The following is a 19019-nucleotide window of genomic DNA, read 5'->3' as shown; positions in this document are numbered from 1 at the left end:
TTTATGATATAAAATAAGCACTAATAGCATTAACATAAATAATGCTCTTAACCTATCTGTAGTAATTTTCAAATACATTTAAGCTAAGCTTTGTAGAGGTCCTAACTTAGGCTAATTGCTATTTCTAAGCATCTATATTCCTTTAATATTAAAGATTCAAGATCACTTCTGACCAAGACATCATATTACTTCACAGAATTCCCATTCATTCATCTTCTGTGCTTTGAGACCTGGTTATTTAACGGAACACAACAGTTTTGTATGAAATAGCAAGTCAGAAGTTACGTTCTCCTGGCAACTACAGGATAGCCAACTCACAACAACCAAAAAAGTCCAGTATTCTTTTTTCCTGAGCACCTCCATATCTTTCTTTGAAATATTTCTACCAAGGAAGCTGGCCCAAAAGGTTTCCTCAGCATGAAATCACAAAGACACAGACTAATTCAGGTTAGATGGAACCTCTGGAGATCACTTAGTCCAACCCTCTGCTCAAAGCACATCTGATAGATCAGGTAGCTCAGGACTACATCCAGTTGAGTTTTGGACACCTCTAAATAGAGATCCCACACCCTCTCTGCAGTCATACTACAGAGTACCCCTACAACAAAAGGATTTATGAGACTTAGAATCCAGTAAGTTTGAAACCACCTTTTTAGAAAGAGAACAAATAGTCATTTTTAACATAACAGTAAATAAGTCTCCCAATAAATGATGGTTGTCTACTCAAAAAAAGAAACTTCACTGGCATTACATGGGCCTTTTAGATGTTGTATTGAGAAATAATGGGAAATTTGCATCAAAATGCAATACACACCCTCCCCCCTCCCATACCAACACAGGTTGTAGGTGGTTTAGAAAAGCTTTAATTTAAAAGTAAACATGATAATGTTAGGTTGGTTTCCACAACCTGTCTGACTTCGCTATCTCCAGTAACAGAACTGTTCAGACATTTTTCCCCCCAGCCATTTCTATGTTTGCTATAAATAAACTCAGAAGAGCTCCCAGTCACATAATAGAAATTTGCCCCACTAAATATGGGTCACCTAGACTGCATTCTGACCTTCAATTAGGTTGGTATTGGCTGTGTCAAACACTTGTTTGTTGCAATTAACTTTTGATAAATGCTTTATGAAGTTTGTCCTCTTTTTATTAACCTTAATCAAGCTACCATAACATCTGAAAGTCTTCTTCAGACTTGGGCCGCACAAATTAATGTGATCTTGCAATGTGCTTTGTATTATCCTTCTGCATGAACGCTCTTACACTGAGATAAATATAATTTCTCTCAAATAAGTTTATTATTGCACAGACAAATAGCAGATACAGTAAACTCACACAGTAGCTTTAATTTCAAGCTATGTACACTTACAATAGCCTTTTACCAGTTACTTTAGATTTAGCATTGTTCATTCAATTCCACTGGAAATTTTAAAAACTTTCGACCCACCCCTCTTCAGGGATAAAAACATGACAAAGGTTCAATTCCAAATTGCACATCCTACCAAAACAGATGATCAAGTCTGTGCCGGTTAAAAAGCCTTGACAGAACTGGGACAAAATCTAAAACATCACTTTTACCCTGAAGGCTATTTCTGCAGATCACAGTAACTACTGACATCTTATATTTCAGTTCTCTTCACAATTTATAATGTGCACAAAAAATCTGTAATAAGAGTAAAGATATAAAATCAAAATACTGTGAATAAGGTACTCAGATTACCTCCCAAAAGCTATCACTAGAAACCTCTACTCCGACGGAATCATCGTATGAGCCAGACATTTCTATGTACGGTGAGCTTCCAAGTATTCAGAGCTCAAACACCTTCAGAATCTGTAAGATAAAAAATATTTATGAGCATTATTAATGAAAAACAGGTATCAAATAGAAGAGAAATTAAGTACCATCTTTAAATTCTTGGATATCTAGGGGTGCAAAATAAAAACAAGAGGTAAGCACAGAGGGTATGTAAATAAGTGAATTTTGCAACAGAATATTTTTCTACAGCACAAATATCATGATAGAGCCAAGAATTGTGTTGTCCAGAAACTGTTCAATCCAGCTATCAAATATCACCGAACTCTTAAATTTATGATTTTCTACCATTTTTCTTTTTTTTTTTTTAAAAAAAGTTTGAACAGCACGATCTTTACTTGTTATGCATTCTACTTCAAAGTATTTTGTAAGAGACAATCAGCTGACCTTTACTATCCGTACAATAACCTTCACTGCTTGCAATTCCTTTTTCACTGGAAATCTACATTATGTGATGAAACTCATTGGAAATATTTAAGACCAAGAACAATTGCAGATTTAAAAATAAACCTTTTCAGAAGAAAGAAATGTAATTTCTATAAGAATCTTAAATTCAAATCATTTACTTGAAAGCTAAAGGCACCCACAAAAGCAGACAGCTTCCTCTCTCAGCAACAATGTAAAGCAAAAAGTTACAGGAATACCTTTGGAGCTGCTCAATTCAAATTGCAGGAGATAAAGCCAGCCTCCTTCCCAAAAGGCTTAGTACATACAATAACCTTACAGACCCAGTTATTTTGCCCAGTCACCTGTGACTAGACCTCTTACTGGGCTAGTTAACTAACTGAGCTGCTTGTATTTTCTAGCCAACACTCCCCTATGGATTTTAAAGCAGAGAATTGATTCTAAATGACGGTACAATGCATATTTCTTCTATTCCAAGTGTACTAAGAAGTTATGGGTCCCATGGCTGAAAGTCTCCTTGAAGGTGACAATTACTTTCCCCATAAGTTGAAACTTCCACACCTAGTTTTATTGCTTTTTATTTATTTGTGACATATCATATGATTTCATTGATTTTATTGTTTGTTTTGCTGAAAGTAAATAAGTCCAAATGCTGACCTTTAATAAAGTAATTTCTTTAACAGTTACAGTGTTCTCACTTACATATACACACCTTTATGGAAGAAAAACATCATCTATCCTCATGGAAGGGGCTGACTGTTTACAGAGCACTGTGTATAAAAACCTATTTTCACCATAAGCTAACATTTAAGATAAGCATCATAAACAGTACTGAGGCAAAAATTCGGACACTTACATCCACAAAAGCAGTTTGCAGGGTGGAGGCCAAGAGGTAGGGGAGGAAGGAAACAGCTCCCTCCCACAACACACACATGCAAAATCCCTGCCTTATCTCTACTGATACTTGAACAAGTTCTGCTTAGAGTTCTCCCGTCAAGCTTGCCTACAACTACAGCTAGAGCTACCTGTGAATAAATGAAATCAATCCCCATCCCCTCCCCCTTTCTGGAATAAATAGACTACAAGGTGAAGCTCCCTCCTTCTTTTGCCCTGTGAATTTTGCAAAAATGCCACCTCAAAAGTGCCTACAAACCTGGCCTAGCTTGCAATCTTAGTAATTAAGACATGCTGCTGGGAGAAACAGAACTGAAAACCTTCCGGGCTGAGAAGGGAAGGTAACACTGAATTCGCATTTCTTGGATACTCCAAAAATGTCTGTGTCAGAAGGGTATTTGTACCCCACTCACTTCTTACAGAAGCTAGCTACTGAAACACGCAGCTCTTTGGACGGTTGCATCACAAACAGGGCAGAGAACTGCTCCGGCTGAAGAGACGAGCAGCTTCTACTGAACAGTTTTTCATTTAATTCACTTCCATAATCTAATTCCTGAAGGCTTAAATAGCCCTAACACTGAACACAGAACTGAGGACTAACAATTGACGTCCCTATTCTAGATTTTATTTTGAAAAGCTGGCCAAAAATACAGGAAGGGTTCCACAAGGCAAGGCAACCTGCAAGTGACAGCAGCTGTTCTATTAAAAACACCCCATTTTCTCCATAAGTAGTCATCTGGCCACAAACTGAAAATACTCACTTACAATTCCTTACAATAAACAGTCATTACAGTTAAAATATAGAAGCAATAAGGTTTTCTGTGCCTATGGAAGGAAGATGATATATTGACACAACATAGTTTTACAAGATAGTGTAACAATCTTCACATTACTCTGTTGCTAATTACCAAGGCTTTCCCATATGTGCTTGTATGGAACCAAGAGGGAACAGGTGCATTAAAACACTATTTTTTATTATCAGTTTCTTAGCAGCCTACATGCAATTGGAACATATTCTTTGAGGTAAATGTCATCCCTTGCAATTCTTACAGTAAAGAAAGCAAAGATTATGTGTATGAATTTCTGTTTTCCAATAACCTTTCCCAGGTAGCTGTAAGCAACACGAGAAGGGTACAAGAGTGATATAAATTTGCAAGTAGTTGGATAAACTCAAAAGAATAGTTTGACATTAAACAGCTTTTTCCAAGAGATTGTTTGCTTTAAAGTTTTCACAAAAATAAGACTATGCAGAGGTACCTTTAAGCATAACTCCTGATATTTTTTATCTGATCAAAGGGAGACAGAATTTGAAGACAACTTGCTAGATCAATAATCATTGCTAGCTATTTTCGCAGCCATTTGTCTCCTCTTGCTGTCTTCTCATTAAGGCAGCACAAACGCTCACGTTACTCTGAAAGCAGCAGTGAACGAAGCAGACGTGGCCTAGGAATGCTATGCAGAATGCGAGGGAACAAGGTTCCAAAAGGTTCTCAGGCAGGTTATGGCTGTTTTTCTATAGCTGTCACAGGAAGATCTTTAAACCAAAGTGTTTGCCACCATTTGAGAGAGATCAGGCAGACAGTTGTAGACTTCAGTGTCTCAGAAAAAGAAACCTTCATGCCAGAAGTACAAACACAAAGACAAGTTTCAACGAATAAAGACCCCCCCCAGAAAAAAAAAAATTATATATATATATATATATTTCCCCCTCCAGCTACAGAAAAAGACAAGAGTAAAAGTATCCTGAAGTAACAATACAGTGTCAGCTTACCTTTAATAAAACAGCCTAGGCTATACTGGCACTGGAAGTTTAATATGGAAAGCTACACAGAAAAATTCGAAAAGCTGAAACAGAGGAACAGTTTCTTAAATGAAGGAACAGGTTGTGGGGATTTTTTATTTTGAAATTTTATTCCTCCTAAACTGAAGCTACATAACACACAAGCTATTCTTTTTCCATAGAAGCATGAAAATAATCAGCACTCAGGAAATTCCGATATATTTAAGGTTTTCATATGCCAAATACTAGGCTGTGAGAAAGTATGAGCAAGCGTATTTAGGGAAATATTATGAAGTCATAGCAACAACTGGCACAGAAAAACACTATTTATACAGCACTACTTAAAAATAAACTGAATACTGAGATATAACATCAAGCTCTATGAGTCATGCTACTCTTATGCAATAGAATTATTATGGCAGCCAGTTCTTTAGCACATTTTTTGTTAGGGTTTGGTTCTCCCATCCTTCAAACATATCTGCAGGGTTTTCACAATTAAAGGTAGTTACTTTTTATAGTTAAATGGAAGACTCTGGAAATCAAGGTTTAAGCCTTGGAACAACTAAGGCTGACAGTATAAAATCCAGGCAATTCAGATCAGTAAGATCAAAGAGACGGCTTCTGCACAGATCCTCCACACACATCTTACATGAAGTTGGGGGTTCTTTGGTCAGCGAGGTCGTAAGCAGAAGAGCTAGTAACTCCCTGAGATAGCAGGGTGCACACACCCAGTTCCTGTATTCCCACAACCATCAAGCAGTCCAACCTTTGTCTTCCTCCATGGCTCCAGGCCCTCTCTGGGAGTACCCAGGCTGCCTTTTTCTTGTCCCTCAACTACTCCCTGCGCAAATGGCAGCCCAGTGCTCTGATGGTTCTGCCAACCGCCACACTGACTGGCCAGCCAGCTCAGCAAATGAAAGGGGCCGTTACAGAGCCCATAATAACATTTTCTTGAGCAGGTACATCAGTTTGTGTCACACCCACCCAGCTCCCTGCTGTCCTGAGGCAGGTAAGAAATGTGCATCTTCATCTCTGCTTCTCTTTAACGTGTGCCTGAAGTGATAAATTGATTTAAAAATGATGGAAGGAGTAGCATGGCAGGCTGGCTGCCAGTTAGAGAAGGCAAAGGTGCCAAGTCTCACTTTCCTCAGAAAGCAGATTAAAGGCCTTCACTGAATAGAAACAAGCTCCCAATCGTGCTCTGTGCCTGCTCCTCAACATGCTTTTGGCCAACACAGATCTTTTAGCTTTCATACTTGTCAGGATATTTTCTTTCCTTGTGCCAAAGAATTTAGGAATTTCCATTAATAAACAAGTTCTCAATACATTACTAATCATGAGGTCCAAAGGTCTTAAGCAAGCTTTTACCTGTGTCACCACAGACACAAACAACTAAACATGAAGCAGCATGGAGAAGGTCTTACCAGCTCATAGCCCTTGCTGTCTTTTGTCATAAAAAGGCCCAGCACACATTGGGTAAGAGAATTTATATAGGCTAAAAATAAACCATGAAATGCAATGCAAAAGAGTAACTGGATAATAAATAGTAAATACTACAATAGCTACAGAAATGGTACAGGCAAGCAAGGCTTGTATTTCTCAACTTAGTGATTTTTGAACAATATTTTTAAAATCGGGACACATCAATCTTGCACACAAGGAAACTGACCAATAAACAAATGAGCCTCCTCTTTAGGGAACATTCTAGCAGAACTATACACTAAAGTCCTTGAATTTCTTCTCTACTGCTAGTGCCCTCCAACGTGAAAAGATATGCTATAAATATCCTGAAGGATAAGACTCATGAGAATTTTAGAAAATATTAATAATAGGTGAGCAGACCTTCAGAAACTGCACAGAGCATCTGGATATGCTGCTTCTGCGCTCAAGATGTTGGCTGAGATGTTGTTACCTGGAAAACAAATTACAAAACTCAAAAATGGTTGCTTCACTCACATTAAAAATACTTTTTTTTTTACTCCTTTTCTTCAAGGTGTCAGGTGGTAGAGATTAACACATCACACAACTTGCAAAAACCCATGCAACAAACGCAGACTTAAGATGTTACAATAATCCAGTTGATTCCAAAGCTTCTTTTAAGGTGTTTTTCAACAGAAAGATGGAAAAAATACATAAAGGCATTCTTCAGCTCATCTCCGAGACCCCCAAAACAGATGAATTTTTCATGATCTCTTAGTGTGAATCATGTAGGGCTGTTTGTTGAAACGTAAGATTTTAATGTTCAGAACCCCTCAGAAGATGTCTATTTTGATTAGAAACCTCACTGCAATTCAAAAGGATTTAAAAAAAATAAGGTCTCAGTGCTGCTTACTGAAACCTACAGAAAGACAGACAAGATTTTGAGTCCGATACTCCAACACGAAGGATGTTTGCAGATAAAACAGTATTTCAGGTACTTGAAACCTGAAGGCAACACCCCAGCCTTGTCCTGCAAACCTGATCAACATTTCCCAAAATGTATAATCCAGATAACAGGCTGGAGACAACACTTTTCATGCCTCATTTCAAGAGCTTAACCATTTCCAGAATGGAAGGAACTATCACAAGTTCTCAGTGCCCACACAGCAATGATTCTCCCTCCAGTTATTGTCTCACCTGTGATAGGCTGCTTTAAAGCAAGGCAATCGCTGTCTAGTCCAGGTGACAAATTAGTCCACAACCAAGAAAGCTTCAGAGTCAGAGGATGACGGGATCATTTAGCAGGGTCAGCTATGAGATCGGACCAGATTGCTCAGAGCTTTAAACAGTTGCATCTTGAAAACTGGTGAGGACAGAGACTGCATGAGCACTCCACCCACTTTACCTTGGTGTTTAACTGTCTTGGTGAGATGGAAGAAAAATTAATAGTATTTAGGAAACCAAACAGTCTCTTCAACTACTTATATTGTCCCTGTGTTTTCTTTAAGGACTCCTCAGAAGCGAGCTCAAAGACCAGCCTCTAGAAGGGAAAAGCACCTGTTCACATTCCCCTTTAAACTTCTTTTTGGATGCATAGGGTGGCTTGTCACTCTGGATCTGACTCAGCAGCATTCCAAGTCTGATGACTAGGGAGTGAAACACGAATATGGACGTAACTCAACTTGGATTAGCTGCTCATAAGAACTTTCAGCTATGGTACTTTTCCTTATTACTCAGTGAAATCTGAGGGTTGTTCCATACAGAATAGCAAGAAAACAGAACTTCATTGTACAGAAACAAACGTCCCATGCTTGAAGTGCTAAACCATCATGATTTTCTACCACATGTAGCTACCACAGATATGCTTTACAAAAACTCTATCTTGTATTTCATGGTTAAATAAAGCAATTTAGACATTCCTTCCTCTTTTATTCTATCCAAACAATTTGTTCTATGAGAGCTCCTGATTTCTTTGGGGTTGCAATTTGTGGATGGTTTACACCGACAGAAAAAGATAGTTTTTTAGAAAAACTATAAACTTATATAACAAAACCTGTTAGAATCACAGCTACCAACATTGAGAAGTCCATAAATGAGTAAGACAAGTTAACTACGGAGGGGGTGGGGTTGGTTTATGCATTCAAGTGACATGAAGGAGTTTTAACACCTGGATGCATCAAACCAAGGTTGTTCACTACTACTCTGTGCTGTGAACTCTTCTAATTGCAATCAGTAGATGCAAGTGCATGTTATTAATAGTAGTTAGGCCTCAGACTTTTGAACCTAGAGTCTCAAGTCAACAACTTTGGGTTAATTCTTATTCTCCCATCTATAAAATCAGGAGAATAGCACCCTCTTTCATTTTAAAGAAAATTCCTTAGTTTCCTCCAAAAAGCAACTACAGCACAAATACCAGAGAAGAGTCTGTAAAAGGAAATTGAATTACTACTTCCAGTGGAATTCAGACTGTATGTACGTACATCAGCAGAGCCAGATACTAATTGAGTTTTTGAAAGATGACAGCAACCTGTTTGGTGAATCCCATATCCTAAGCACTGAGGCGAGGAATCTAAGAAACGCCCACCAGCATGATCAGTACTGTGCACACTCCCCTGTGACTGTGAGCAGTATTTATTCTTTTCATTTCTAGCTTGAATAACCAAGTATTTTCCACCTAGACATTCATTCTCCAGTTATCAAGAAAGATTAACCAGTACAGAAGCTACTAGCTTGTGGTAGTCATTCACAACTTCAACTAAGAGTAACAAGGGATTCCTTACATGTCTGCACTGCATCTAAGAGGTGGGACCCAGCTGGGGACTGCTGGTGTGACCCCATGCAGGAGAAAGACAGGCACCTCTTGAGCAGCCACAGGCAGTCCCAAAACCATGGCCAGCCATCCCCTGCTGCCACAGAAAAACTGTGAAGGAAAGTGACAGAAAAAGTAGGAGGAGAGGCATCCATCTGCAGCCAAAGCAGAGGGAGGCAGAAGAAAGGTGCTTCAGCAGGTAGGTGGCTACTGCTGGGTTCCCCACTGCCCTGGCCCCAGCCAGGGATCAGACGCTGCTGTTAAATCTAATTAAATTTTTTTTCTTTCAGTTTTATTTCTTACTTAAACTGCAAGGAGTCAAGAATTTGCTTCAAGACAACTTCCTCACTGCTGTATGTATTCACCAATATCCACATTCGTTAAATGCTACATTTTTAACATGCAACAAAAACCAGCTGAAAGTAGCATTAGCTCACTGCCTTAATAGCCAAGCAATGTACAAATATTTGGTTCATTTCTAGCACACATCAGAAGATCACTAAAGCAGTCAGAATTGCCTTGATACTTAAAACATCTTGAAACAAAATCCAGCTATGCTCATAGGACTATCTCACTTTAGACTCTCCAGGCACATCCAACCCTGTGTGACTGATATTTTATGATGTATACATTTTACAATGTATAATTTAAGGAAGAACAGCTATTTTGGTCATTATATTTTATTAAGAACAGTTTGAATATTTCCTTAAATAAATTAAGCTTAGACTTACTGTTTAAATGTGATCATCTTTGAATAACACACAGAGTGCAGAAGCATGTCTCTGAAGTGCAAGACAACAGCCCAAACACCGCCACACATCTTCAGCCGCTCCAGTAGGTTTCATACATGTATAATAATACTATCTCACTCAAGCACTCTTGAGAACATAGGCCCAAGTTATGAGCCGCTGTTTCTGTCTGTTTTTCTGTTCAAAGACAATACAATCGAACCCTTCAAGCCTCTCTGGGAATACTCTCTTGTAATCACATGCCTTTACTGCAGACATGAGCAATGGCAGAGTGATGCAGTTGTCTGAGAACTAGCAATCAACCCCTTAATTTGCTATCGGACACGTCAGTTTTGTTTGTTTTCATAATCAACACCTATTCATCATTACCAACTCCTACATGCTGCCAGCATATCCTCCCTCTGCATTTTTACAACTAGCCAGGATGACTTACGCAGCAAAATAAGTGACCAGGAAAAAATGTAATTTTTTCCTCTTGACCTGACAAGCTATCCTGTGCAGGGGGGATTATTTTCATTGTGCGTTTTTTCCTTCAACTGATAAAGTTATTAACCACCTTCAGAGATTTCACAGAGGTTACCAATTTTAATTGAAACAAACTATGAGTGCAGGAAGTCATTAACACTGCAAAACTCCAAGCTTTAACTGGCACAGCTATACTGGCCAAGGACATAAAGTTGATAAACAGCTGTGCAGGGATTTCTAGAAGATTTGGATTTACTTAAAAACTTAACATATTTCTATCATACTTATTTGCTTAGCTGTAAATGTAACAGATGATGAAGTAACCAGAATAAACCATGCTAGGGAAAAAATAAATAAATCTCCAGTTCTGCAGAGACAAACCGCACCTGCATTTACAATGCTCTGGTCAAAGCTGGATACTGCTGTTAAAACGCTCCTACTGTATGCCAACCATTAGGACCTACTGCATGCCAATACTGAAAGTTTTTACTTTGGAACCCAAGCACCAAGCTGCACAGAATTCATCCCTATGTTTTAGTGTTAAAATACCCAGGGCTGATGAAAGATTTGTTTACTATGCTGCCATTGTATTTGATCAAGAATTTTTTTTTTTTTTAAATGGACACTACTACAAAACATTAAGTCTGAAAGAGGTGGGATTAAGCAGTTCTCTAATGCAGGAGCACTGTTAAATTTAGTTACAAATTTTAAATGATGGAAAGGTTAACTATACCAAGGATCATACATGCTATTTTATAGCCTTCAGAAATGGAAACTAACATTTTTGAACCTAACAGCATTAAGCTCAAACAACACTAATACGAAAAGAAACATAAACAAATCCTAATCCCTACTACATCATGAAGAGAAATAAGCATGATAACATGAGAATATTGTATTCCAATCTCCTCAAATATTCTTCTGAATAAAGAAATCTCAGGATCTCCCAAAACAAGAAACATAATTAGAAAAGAAAAAGACTGCCTACAAGATCTGAAGTCTTTCCAAAAATCTTTCCTGTCCTTTAGAATCTACTGCAAAATCTAAATCCCTCTTACATATTCAGACATCCTTTAAAACAAGAACTGTTGAAGAGCGTTTGACCTTTCACAGACTTGAACGTTACTGCATGAACTGCAATACAGTGTTAGAAAATGACATATACAACAAAATTATGACAAGTGTGTAAATGCAGTTGCCACAGATCCTGTCAAAAGCATATGAACAGGTAACACAAAATGAAGGTTATATGAAATACATTGTTCCCAGTGCTTTCAAAAACTTCAGATATTCATCTAAGATAAAGTCAAAAGCAAATTAGTCAAAGTTTAACTTGCCTAATATCTGGGTTTTGGAACTATAACATTGAAGCAAAGCAACTCCAGTTTCTAGTGTTTATTTATTTAGTGTCAATATTTATACCAAGGGGAAAAAAAACACTAAGAGCATCATTACCACTGTTAAGAACTCAGAAGCATGTCTGCTAAAAAGCCTTTGAAGTATACCTTTTAGAAAACATACCCTGAAGTTTGCAAAGGATATAGGTACTATTTTTTAAAGTATTTTTTCAGCTATTTCATTTAATCCCACTGGAGGATGAAAATGCATCATCTTATTATAGTCATTGTATATTAATCAGTAACTGTTGAAGGGAGACAACCATTCCCCAAAATCTCTCCCCAAGTTTTCAGACTGATTTCTATACTGACTGTTCCTAAAAACAGGAAAGGAAGTACTGTTAAATAATAGATTTTTGAATACAAGTACTGTAATTGAGCTAAATGTTCTTAAAAGAGCGTCTCAGGTGATTGTTTCAGAATGACTGAGGTGAACATTTTATTACACTGGTTTTCACACAAACTGACTAATCCTGGCTTTAATCAGTATTTAATTTTCAAACAAACTTTGGAGGTGTGCTACTCTGACATGTACTGAGTACCATCTGCAGATTCTTTAGCTAATGAGGGGAAAAAAACAGTAAAAAAAATACAATAAAAAGCATCCTTGAATAGTGTCCTTCACTGACATTAAATACAGAAGCTAACCATAACACATTAAAAAAAATCATGCTCCCATTTCTGTTGAGATACACAGAAGAGAAGCAACATAAGAGAGCAATTTAACAGCAGATTTTTTGGTCACAAAGCACTTGCATTTTAGGTTTTAAACCCTGCAACACTGACTTTTGATAGAAAAAAATCCCATTCTAAATAGATACTCTAAATAGATATATTAATGCTTTCTTAATGACAGAAAAAAAGCACAATAAAATTGGCTTTCAGTAAATTTTGCCAGGAAACCACCTGAAGAACTCATAACAGTATAACATTTTAAATAATTTGAAAGATTAAATACTGTATCTATTGTAAACTAAATCAGAAGTTATTATTATTTAACCTGAGTGATTAACACATTAAACTGCAGGAAAAAACTCTGTTTGAATAGAAGTCTGCACCTTTTTCTAATGTTCACTTTTGCAGTTTCCGTGACATGACCCACTAACTAACATGCCCTGCCAAGGTCTCCAAAAATGAAATAAACCTTTGTATTTGACACCCTGTTTGTATAACTGAAAATGAGAAAAATATGCCTTTAGGTATGTTTCCAAGAAGCAAGAAGGGGGCAGAAGACCACATCCCTTCACCTTGCAAATTACACTTGGAAAACACTGGTAGTTTGCAAGAAATCTTTAAAGTGGCCATACACTTAAATAATAACCCTTTAGCTAGTGGAACTAGATGGCTAGTACATCCCTTGTAATGAAAACTGATTTCAACAAAGTCTTTGTGGAAGTATTTACAACCCACATACTTAATACTTAGTTGATTCTACCACACAAAAAACAAGTTTAACTAAAATTTGACAGTGGTGCAAAAAGGATAGTGCAGAGAAACTGAAAAAGAGGCTTGCAGTGATGCATTCTCCAATAGAGAAAATGTGAAACAGTGGTTACAGCTGTACTGACAAAGTAGCTGCAGAGAAAAGTGACATATACAACCGCTCTAAAATGGCATACAATTAAGAAGCAAAACAGAGTATTAGGAAGCGCTGCCTCAGATATCAAAGCTTTACATCTTTTATCTAAAGATAAAAAGGTGCCATGGTGCTCATCTGACCACACAAGTACCACAAAACATGTACACTGCTGTACTTAAATAGAAAATCCCACAGGAGTATATAAAAGTAACACAATAATCACTGCTAGAAGGATATTTGTGTTTTAGACACTGAGAACCATCGTTTCAGCCATGATCAAACAAACCCTCTCATATTTGACAAATGTTAGTCTTTACCAAAGAATCACATTCATTTGGCCAAAAATACTTTCGTTTCTTCTATTGAGCAGCACAGTAAATATTTGGTAGGAAAAAAACCAACTGTTAAATTGGCAAGCAAAATACTTACCTTAAAAGCCGTGTCTTAATTCACTTGCATTTTTCCAAATATGGAGCTCAGCAGCACAACTGCACAGGGAGCTGCAATACCTGCACAGCTTTGCCTGACCTCCACTTCCACAAACAATTCTCTCAGAGCACATTTCATCATTTCCTGCTGGCTGCTGAAAACCTTGTCGCTCAAGCTAAGGTCATTTTTTTCACACTGCAGCACTCAAACCAACGCAGGGTTTTCACTCACATGTTTCCGATGTTTACGTACTGCAGTGAAGATGAATATTCATTCCTATAATCTCCAGAATAGACCACTACTAGGCCATATTACAGGAAGGTATTTTTAATCATACAACTGCGTTAAGTGGAAAACAGTTTTTAAATACATCAGTGAAACATGTAGGCATATTTTGCAGATGCATTGCTTAGGAAGCAGCTGTGTTGTTTCTGTGTTCCATAGTCAAAAGCTGTATTTTTCCATCTCCAGAAATATGGGACTGTAATACTAATTAATGAAATACTGACACATATTGAATAGAGGCAAGTCTAAATCCTGGGATTAAGGTCAAACATGCTACTCTTCCTGAATCTGAAGGTTATGTTAAGTAAAGCAGCTACTATTCTTTACATCAAGAGAAAACCAACTCGTAGACCTCGTTTGAACCAAATTCAGCCCTAAGACTAACAGATGTGCCCCTCCAAAGAGAAGAAAACAGAAACTGTAAATAAGTGCATTAACAACATGTCAGCATACTGTACCTTCTGTTAGTCTTACAGAGACATGATTGTGCTTGGCAGAACCTAGTAAGACTGATTGGGGCAGGGGAAGCTAGTTGCACTGGTGGACATAGATGAACGTGCACTTTTCACGTAGTTGTTAACTCTGCTGTCTCTCTTTTTCTTTTTTTTTTTTTTGAGATGTAAATAAATCAAGTAAAAGCAAGACAACTGGAAAACAAAAAGTAATGCTTTTCTTGCCACGGAGAAAGTAATAGAGAAAGCAAAACCCATAACAGGCCTTTCTACAGTCTCAGAAGGACACTACTGAAGATGGAAGAGGAGAAAAGACTCCAAAACCTAGTCATATATCTCAGTTTCTCAGACATCAATGCACTCATACTTAACACACTGTACAGGCATCACATGTCCACACAAAACTCTTTGTGGCCTTTTGGGATTATGATTCTCTATTAGACAAAATAGCTTATTAGGACAGCTACTTAACACATGTACAGTGATAGAAATATCCTATAACATCAGTAATCTTTTGCTAGTATAGCTCATGGTGGTTCCTTGAACAAAAGGTACAGAACTATACCTTAGGACCCTTTCTGCTAATGCAGAAATAAAATAACCATCCGCATAACTGCTGACTTAGTTCAGAGCTGTAAAACAGCTCTAAATGGTAGCTTCAATTATTAGCAATGTTTCTGCAACCATTATCCTCTCAGTGCTATAGTCCTGCTGACAGAAGGCAGGACAAATTACCATACGATACTCCTCAATTCTCAAGATATGCTCAAGGCTAGTTTAATATTTTCCCCCATTCTAGCAATGTAAAAACTGCTAATGAAGATAGCCCTACAACCTGAAAGCAACATTCTCAGCTGTGATCACTGTGAGAAACTTTATAGATCACGTCACCAGTGTCACATCATTTCTGGAACTGAAACAGAAATTACAGACCTCTGCAGAATGCAATTCGTAAGTGTAGGTGTAAAACAAGCACAGGCATACACAGCTCTGACTATCCTTCTTTCCAGCAAATTAAATAACCAATTATTCCTTAAGGAACAACAAAAGACCTGTTCATGTATTTCAGAGTCAATCATTTACTGTAACAGTACAAGTGAACATGTGACCATGTTTCATATTTCATATTAAATAAGATTAATTCTGATTTTAAAGCAAACTGAATCTGGCTTCTCAAGAACAGTCAGGGTCATCTACCTGTTTGTTTGCATTAAGGTGGAAAAGAAGGTTGCTTGCTACTTAGTTTCATTAACATGGCCACTGAAAAGAGAAACACTTGAATTCTGTTTAACCAGATTTTAGGCTCAGTGAATCTGAGGTAAACTTTAGCCAGGACTCCCACGTTCCTAAGCAATTTAATTTTCTGATCCTCAAAGAGTAATTACTGCAACAAGTACAGGAGACCTTTACTTATCCCACTTGGTAATCCACACAACATGGGATTGCTGACCTAGTACAATTAAATAACCTTTACAAACACTTTATTTTATTTTTTAATAAATATAATACAAACTTGCTCGTTTATGTAAGCAACATTAAAGCGTTACTATGTACTAAACCCACAGGTCTAAGCTACCTGGAAGTATCACTCTGAAGGTCACAGATCTCATTTTATAGCCTTGTGCACATAATTTGACAAGATAAATACACACAGAACTAAATTTGCTTCTAGTTTTTGGGTTTTATTTCTGTTTACGTCACATACAGTATACAAACCAATTTTTAACACTGAGGCAATTGAAAATCTAAAGTTTTTGGCGTACAAAACAAGACGATGCATTAAAACAGGCAGACGAGCTCAAGGTTAGGCAAACAAGAAGCTGGAAGTTTTTCTTCAGTTCTAAGCATTTTACTAATCTCATTAGGAGTTTAGAAAAAAGTAGCCAGCTAGCCCTACAATTTCCAGAGATCTAGATACACTTTAGCTATCCTTTAATAGCTCTCAAACACACAAGTCATTCAAATGTAGAACCTCCAAACACAAAAATGTGCACAAACACACACTTAATTTACTCAACTAATCCCAGACTAGTTTTTTCTATGCTTCTCCCCCTTTTCAGAGGGAGGAAAGCTTTTTATGCCATTTTAAAGTAATGCTCGACTGATGTACAAGTAGGTCAGCCAGCTACCCCATAATCCAAATTGGAATGAGATTCAAGGAAATTAGGACAAGAGGTCCCATTAACTACCGTTCTTGCACTTGCCATTACCATTGTGATTTTTAATTTAAAAAGACTGTGTCATCACTATGTAGCATTTAAACAGCAGCCTTTAACCTGCATCTTGTTAACAACTAAAAGACAGAAAGATGAGATTTAAACAATGGAAAGTTGAATCTAGTGCTGTCACAATGTTAACATCTGAAAAAATAAGCATTGAAAATTAAAATACATAAGGCTACTTACACACATGTGAACTATATATATGGTCAAGATCCAAAGTTTTGTAGCAAATTATCAGTAAAAACATGTGATATACAACTTTATTCGTTCTTCACATACACTGCTAATTAACTTCAGCATTTTTAATGGTTCTACAACATTTCTCAAAACCAGAAACAATTGCTACCAAAGACAGAATTACATTTTTCTATGATGTAGTGTAACATGAACTAATCATGACACAGAAGGCTAGTATCGTAGAGTACAATTACTCTGGAATTAAAATATCAAATTTGTGCACACTCAAACAGAAATGCTTAAGACAGATTTTTAAAATTTACCTTGTACATAAGCCACGTGTATATATGGTCTATACACACACACAGCCAGGAATGGAAAATAATTCTCCTCTGTACTATGGAGTCTTTATGCCATTAGCCTAAGGCTATGTTTAACACCATGGGAATTCCCTGTAATCTTATAGAAGTGCTCCCAGGGCCCACCTCCAATGTAAGGTTTCACCGGCTAGACAGCAATCCTGTACTTATGAGTTCAGCTGGAATATCTGAGCAGTTCACATGCCATACCTCCCTGTGAAGCACCAAGTTTGTCTTCCAAAACCTGGATACACTGCCCTGGAGCAGCACCTCACTCGGTCCCCGCGGGGAGGCAGGGGCAGTGACCCCAGGGAGCTGCTCGCCACATTACAGAGGTGGGGGCTCTCTGGCCCATGTCGGACGGACACCTCACCCCACGTTCTGGAATAGCTTGTGGTTACTGAAATGAGTCACCTGTCTAAATATGATTACCATTGCAGAGTCTTATCTGCTCACGCATCGTCAGTTCAGAGTTTGAGCAGAATCAAAAAAAAAAAGACTGAATGGTTCAGCAGCTGAAACAGCTGCAAGTTGAAAGCTTCAGTTATGCAGAAGTGTCTTGAAGTTACCATTGAAAATAAGATTTCTATTTGAACAAGTATTCCTCAAGAAGAAAACCAAACCATGTGCTTAGTCAATGACTAACATATCCCACCTTTAACTGTCTTTACCACATGGTAGAAGGAAGAATAAAAGAAGTTGATATTAATTTAAAACGTTGCAGAAAAAGGCTTTGACAAATAAAAACAGTGAAGAACATGATAAAAAATTGATATGCAAGACACATGACACAGGATTCATGAGTAACATACCATGGTGATCATTTTTGTAATCACACTCTTCAACGTCATGGGTCAAATGAACATTTCAGTCAAAAACATTGGGAAACTTACGTACTGGCATTTTCCAGTTCTGATTCTGAAGGCTTAGAGCCTTAATGCAACTGTCCAATATAAGTAGTGTTTAAAATGTAGTAACCCTGCATCTAAAAAATAGCCTAGAAACTCATTTCCTATTTCTGCACACCATTTGTCAATTTTGATTACTTCAAAAGACAATGGTTTTAGTGAAGGGGCAGGCGTTCTTACTACTTCTCTATGGTTCCTACTGCGCATCAGAGACAAGCCATCATCTGCCCAGACAGCAAAACATACCAAATCCAGAAGGTTTTTGAGTGATGGAAGCCCAGTTAGACCCACAAAGCTCAATGTCAGCACTGGAAATAAACAACACAGATGGTAACTCTCACTCATTCCTCGCGAGCTTTCTTGGGAAAGCCATAAGTTGCTCTAACCCACTAACAGTAAGTGCAGCTATCACCTTGGTAACATTTGCTGAAGAGTCATCATCGCAAATAACCTTCACGCAATTGAGCTAGCCCTCAGTCCACTACTGCTTTAAAGAGTGATCAACTCTCCTAGCTCCTAAACCTTAAGCTCTCAAAACAACAAAGCAATATATTTAATATAGCTTGGGGGATGTATAGTGATTTACTGAAGTTATTTCAGAACATGCAAAGATGTCTTTTAGACATATGTATTGTTCAAAAAAGAACACTAAAAAAATGAAAGAAATCGTCTTTTTTTTTTCGTGCAACGAAGTCTTATGAACATCTGGTACCACTATCTGAAGGGTCCATAACACACTCCTATAACAACATTTCTTTTATAGCAAGGTGAGTGTCCTCACAGCAGAACCAACAACACTAATAGATTTGTTTAACTTGAAGTTCAGGTTATACCAAAATCATTTGCATAAGTTTCCATATCCGAAAGATAAACTGAC

At 37.5% G+C, this 19019-nt stretch overlaps 1 protein-coding gene across 7 annotated transcripts in view; it reads right to left on the bottom strand.

The window, feature by feature from the left end:
- PACSIN2 (protein kinase C and casein kinase substrate in neurons 2) overlaps positions 1-19019 on the bottom strand; it is a 58317-nt gene that overhangs the window by 27695 nt on the left and 11603 nt on the right. For 3 of the 7 annotated variants that reach the window (XM_083842148.1, XM_083842151.1, XM_083842152.1), the window contains exon 2: positions 1721-1831. In XM_083842148.1, coding sequence (XP_083698274.1) covers positions 1721-1780 — 60 coding nt within the window. In that variant the 5' untranslated portion in view covers positions 1781-1831. Of the gene's footprint in view, positions 1-1720; positions 1832-6734; positions 6805-7508; positions 7824-13739; positions 14088-19019 lie in introns of those variants that run through there. The other 4 variants (XM_083842154.1, XM_083842149.1, XM_083842153.1 and 1 more) reach the window with 4 other exon arrangements.

This window comes from Anser anser (genome assembly GCF_964211835.1).
Source record: "Anser anser genome assembly, chromosome: 1".
NCBI classification, from domain to species: domain Eukaryota; kingdom Metazoa; phylum Chordata; class Aves; order Anseriformes; family Anatidae; genus Anser; species Anser anser.
This window is presented reverse-complemented; position numbering and strand designations above follow the sequence as displayed.